At 37.6% G+C, this 5,439-nt stretch overlaps 1 protein-coding gene across 1 annotated transcript; it reads left to right on the top strand.

Moving 5' to 3' along the window:
• Window positions 1–323: 323 nt before the first annotated feature.
• LOC116351285 (lipase 3-like) lies at window positions 324–1,983 on the top strand. The gene is made up of 5 exons (XM_031783366.1): window positions 324–450; window positions 518–707; window positions 772–1,075; window positions 1,140–1,383; window positions 1,451–1,983. The coding sequence occupies exons 1-5, from the start codon at window positions 448–450 to the stop codon at window positions 1,841–1,843; spliced, it is 1,134 nt and encodes a 377-aa protein (XP_031639226.1). The 5' UTR covers window positions 324–447; the 3' UTR covers window positions 1,844–1,983.
• Window positions 1,984–5,439: the final 3,456 nt, after the last annotated feature.

The raw sequence follows: 5,439 nt of genomic DNA on the forward strand, positions 1-5,439 counted from the left end.
AATCAAAGTGTAAAATGACGATTTGCACTGACGTTATACACACACAGTGTAAAATGTCGAATTAACAGCATTTTTATTGTAGTGTGAGTAATTCGACGTTCCACACTGTGTGTGAAACGTCAGTGTAAATGGGCGAAATACACAACAAACATTTGTGTTTACACTGTTTAATTTCTCTGAGTATTACAGACATTTATGTTAATGTAATGGTTAGTAACATTACAATTTAAATGCTGGTAAATCTGTATGCGTAAGATATTATTATTACTTTTCTGAGAGATTTGTTCGAAATAATAATAAAATAGAATATAGTTTGTGCTAACTTTCAATGAACTATCATTATTAATTTTTTCAAATTGTAGAGAGACCTCTTGTATACGGGGTGTGAAAAATGGGCCAATACCAAGCAAAAATTCAGGAATTGAGTCAAGAGGTGATATACGCACTATGGTGAAAAACTTGTATATTATGTACTTTCCTTTGATTGGCGTAAATTTTTCGATTTTTTTTCATCAAGCTCGATCGAGTTCGTTCACATGGATATAACGTTGAAGAACATTCAGCTGTAACGGAGGATGGATACATATTGGGAATGTTCCGCATGTCTAAAGGACATAATTCACCCGGAATAAGAGTTCCGGTACTTTTAATGCATTCACTTTTAGAGTCATCGAATCAATGGACTGTTTTGGGAGAGAATTCTTTAGGTATGTCATGCCATTCGCCAGTGAGTTCCATTTCTTTAAATGCGTACATACATATAAATTACAGCTTATCTCCTTGCTGATGCTGGCTATGACGTTTGGCTGGGCAATGCTAGGGGTACACAGGCATCGCGGAAACATGTATATTGGTCTGAACATGAAACATTTCCTGATCCGCTAGGGTTAGAAATGAAGTTCTGGCAATATTCGTGGCATGAAATTGCTATTTTTGATTTGCCAGAATTAATTGATCTTATTTTGGGTTGGACGAATTCCAAAAAATTGCATTACGTAGGCTTCTCACAAGGTACAACAGCATTGCTGGTGCTAACATCCATGCGCCCTGAATACAATTCCAAAATTATCCAAGCGTAATATATATATTGTAACGTGATTTTTGAATCTTTTTACAAACTGAAATTTTTCCGATTTTAGTCATTTGTTGGCACCAGTAGCCTACATGGCACATGTTAAACATGCCCTTCTCACATTCCTGGGCAACGCACAAAATGAGAAAAAGTTGAAAAAACATTTAGATAACCTTTCACTTTACAAACTAACTTTAGAAAATATGGGACTTGTGGAAATAGTTAAAACGTTATGTCAAATATGGCACAATGCTCCACTAGAAAAATGTGATATTGTACATTCACAATTGGAATCAACTCAATTGAATGAGGTTAGCTATAACTTAAAATTAATTTTTCTCTGGATGTTTCATAGTTCTTTTTTTAAATAAATTTCAGACAAGTATACCACTTATTGTGGAGCATGCACCTGGTGGAATTTCAACGCAACAACTTTTTCACTATGGTCAACTTGTGCTTAATAAACGTTTCCAACCTTATGACTATAGGGATGACTGGATGAATACACAAATATACGGAAGTAGCCCTCCTCCCGAGTATGATTTAACACGTATCACAGTGCCGATCAATCTTTTTTCCTCTCACGCGGACGATAAAACACCAGTTGAAGATGTGAATAAACTTCGATCTGAACTACGAAATGTGAAATTAGATCATATTGTCACGGTTCCTCATTTCGGACATACTGATTTTGTCTATAGTCGTAACGCGCGCACCGCAGTATACGATAAACTGATAAGTGTCATGAATGACGCCAACAAACATTATTAACCGACAAATTTTACCAATTTTCGGATATTTTAATCTTGATCCAATTGAGAAATTCACCATATTAAATAGATCATGCTTTATAGCCATAGCATTGTCATATACGAAAGTTGAAATAAAACAATAAATTAAATTAACATCCATTTTTGTATTTTTTTTTGAATTAGGGAGTATTAAACTCATTGGTCGGCCGTTTTGTCCACTCGAATTGGATAATTTTTACTCGAAGCGGATAATTTCCACTCGAATTGAATCTTTTTCCAGTCGATTTGGATTTTTTCCACTCGTATCGAATATTTTCCACTCGATTTTTTCCACTCGAATCGGATAATTTCCACTTGTTAAATGGGGAATTAAAAGACAACTCAACGATTAGCGTTCTAAACCATAACTGAATTTATTGAAACATTGAAATTAGTTTTAAGTAAATTTGAATAAAGTAAAATGAACTGTGATATGATACGTGTTCAATTTGTTGTTCAATGTTCATTGAACATTTTGGCGCCCATCAAAAATGAAACTATTGAGTTCATGGCCAAGTGGTGGTTCCCGATAGTCTTCCGATTTGGATGCTTCGTGATAATGATACTGGTGTGGATGGTATTTCGATGTTCTCTGTTTGCGCCGTCGCGTGTGTGACCGGTGTCTTAATCAGTTTGATGCTTTGGGTATGAACGAACCCTTTTTGTTGCCTTTGTTGTTTACGTCTTTTCTTTCTATCTTTTTTTCCTATAATATACGAAACTAAATGCATTAAAAAATTTCATGAGAAATTTACGCCGATATCTATCTTCTTCTTCTATATCTATAAATCAGAAAGTATGTATGTATGTCCGGGGTTGGCGTCCAAACGCCTCAACTGATCCGGATATTGGGAACGTTGCATTGCGTCATAAGTCCATACTGACAGTAAAAAGAGAGAAATTTCTGCAACGTTTTGAATGTTCAAATGTATATTAAGTTTTTATTCACAGTACACAGAAAAATTATCTATCATTTATTTTCGTCACAAAATTGATATCAGAAATCTTGTGTTTCACATTTTGGTTTCGTCACTCGCTCTTCACCTCGTCAGAGGTTTTTTATTTGATATTTATTTACTGCTGAAATTTTCAAACCACGAAAACATGCAATGTAGCACCGATGCTACATTCCAAAACTAAGCGCTTTCAATTAAATTTCAATTCTTTTCTATAATGTTATGTATATAAAAATCATTAAAATATTTAAAGAAATAATCATAATAAAAATATGTATGAAACAACAGTACGCGGTTCTTGTCTTTCATTTTAATTTTACTCACGACGTATACGCTGTAACTTATACTACATGTTACCTAGTTACATGAAAATTACTAGATTTGACGGCCTTTGAAGAAAACAATAACATACAGAACATGCTGCAAATAATACTAATACAAATTTTATGAGAGCAAAAACCAAATATATAAAGAGACAGCGCAAAAGGCAAATGCAAAACCAGCCTACTTACCGGTGGGCGCTGGTGAAGCACTTTTTGTATGGAAATATTTGTTGAAAATTCAACAATACGCCACCTATTAAAGACAATAAAGATTTTCGTTACTACTGCTGTCTTGACACAGCTCTAGCGAACTATATAGCTGTATTGCAAACGTCTTATCTTTTATCCAAAAATGTTTCTAAGGCATGGATTGTCATCGCATGCCCGTTTGAAAAACGTTACCAATTTGAATACACTCGGTGCATGAATCAAAGGGTAGGATCTCCAGCCCGTGAAGTCAGCCCGTATGGTATCCAACATTGGACATCTATCTATGAGGTGGGCAGTGGTTTCCCCTTCTCCACCACACAGTCTACAGTCCGGGTCGTCTCTGAGATTTAGATTTCTCATATGAGAATTGACCCTGGCGTGCCCGGTAAGTAAACCAATTACCATCCCCGGAGGTCTTCCTTGGGCAATTTAGCTAATTCCACCGTGAGTTTTGAACATGTGAATTGAACGAAGTGTTTCGTTTGCTCACATGAGAACGTACCCTGCCAATTTAGGCGGGATCTGTTGCTGAGCCAAGTAGCTAATCGGTTCTTGACTCGTGAATATTCAATTGGTATGTATGGTTCTGGACCCTCTATTGCATCGTGTGCAGCCAATTTTGCCACCCCGTCTGCCAGGTCATGCCCCCGAATACCAGTATGAGATTTGATCCAAACCACCCTAAGGTTGTTCGTTTCAGAAATGCGCTGGAGTGCCTCGTAACAGTTCATAGCCAAGCCATTTTGCATCTTAATATTCTTAAGATCAGTTATGGCTCCCAAACTATCTATGAAGATAGCTATATTTCCCCGTACTGGGTCCCCCAGTATTTTGTATGCACAATGAATAATTCCAGATATTTCCGCCTGTTTGACTGTTGTTGTTTGTCCCAGGGGAAATGAATAGGTGAGGTTCTCTGTTTCACAGTAGAAGCCGCATCCACTACCTGTTTCTCTGACAGAACCATCAGTGAAAAAGGAGTTTTGTGCCCATTGTTTTTGCTGGAAGAATTCATTGAGACTTTTTGTTATAATAATCTCGAAACTCCTATCGAAATTGTAGGAGGTCGTAATTAGTTTGTCAGAAGGAGCCCCCAAAATCTTGTCAATATTGAAAAGATTTGTTAGGACCCCAAACTTTACCAATGGCAGACCTACAGCACCAAAAGACTTTCAGGCATTTCTTGACTCTGTACTCAATGTGGCTTCGCCATGTAAGTTTTGAGTCAAGCATAACACCCAAGTACTTTACATGATCTCTTTTTTCGATTCTTGAACCGAACAGAGTTGGGTTCCTAAAACCGTGGAGGTTTCTGTTCTTTGTGAAGATCATGAGTTCTGATTTTGCCGGGTTTACCCTGAGTCCCACCTCCAGACACCATTGTTCGACCAGCTTAACTGCTGACTGGGTTCTGTCTGATAAAGTACTCAGGAATTTTCCCCTACAAATTATGCTGAGATCATCCGCATACCCAATCGCCTGGTAGCCATTTTCGTGAAGTCTCTTTAGGAGTCCATTCATTACTAATAGCCAAAGGAGAGGTGACAGCACTCCGCCTTGGGGAGTCCCCCTCGTTGCATGCACTATCACCTCATCCCCCCGATTCCGAAAGGTTATGGTTCTGTTCATTAGCATCGAATTAATCCATTTTTGGATCATTTGGTTTGCACCAATTTCTCTTACACTTTTATTTATAGCTTCAAAGGATACATTATCGAATGCTCCTTTAATATCCATAAACGTAGTGACCATGAATTCCTTGTCCAAGAGTGTTTTCTCGGCCATGGATACAATTTTGTGGAGAGCCGTTTCGGTTGATTTACCCTGCTGGAAGGCGTGCTGACTTCCATGCAGGTCACCCGAAGCCTCCAATATTTCCCTTAGATACCTTTCGATCAGCCGTTCTAGTCCCTTTAAAAGGAAAGAGGAAAGACTGATTGGTCTAAAGGATTTCGGCGACGTATAGTCATCTTTTCCTATTTTTGGAATAAAAGTTACTTTTACGTTTTGCCATGAGCTGGGGACGTATCCCAGAAGTACCGAGGACTTGTATATGGATACAATTATATCTCCGATAATATCCCATG

The sequence above is a fragment of the Contarinia nasturtii genome, unplaced genomic scaffold, assembly GCF_009176525.2.
Source record: "Contarinia nasturtii isolate CC-2019 unplaced genomic scaffold, AAFC_CNas_1.1 Cnas_scaffold_5138, whole genome shotgun sequence".
Taxonomy (NCBI): Eukaryota; Metazoa; Arthropoda; class Insecta; order Diptera; family Cecidomyiidae; genus Contarinia; species Contarinia nasturtii.

What these genes read in the sequence shown, in the direction of transcription:
- LOC116351285 (XM_031783366.1), top strand. An exon ending in TTTGGGAGAGAATTCTTTAG is followed by an intron (nt 708 to 771) that starts GTATGTCATGCC and finishes TATAAATTACAG; the next exon opens with CTTATCTCCTTGCTGATGCT. An exon ending in AATTCCAAAATTATCCAAGC is followed by an intron (nt 1,076 to 1,139) that starts GTAATATATATA and finishes TTCCGATTTTAG; the next exon opens with TCATTTGTTGGCACCAGTAG.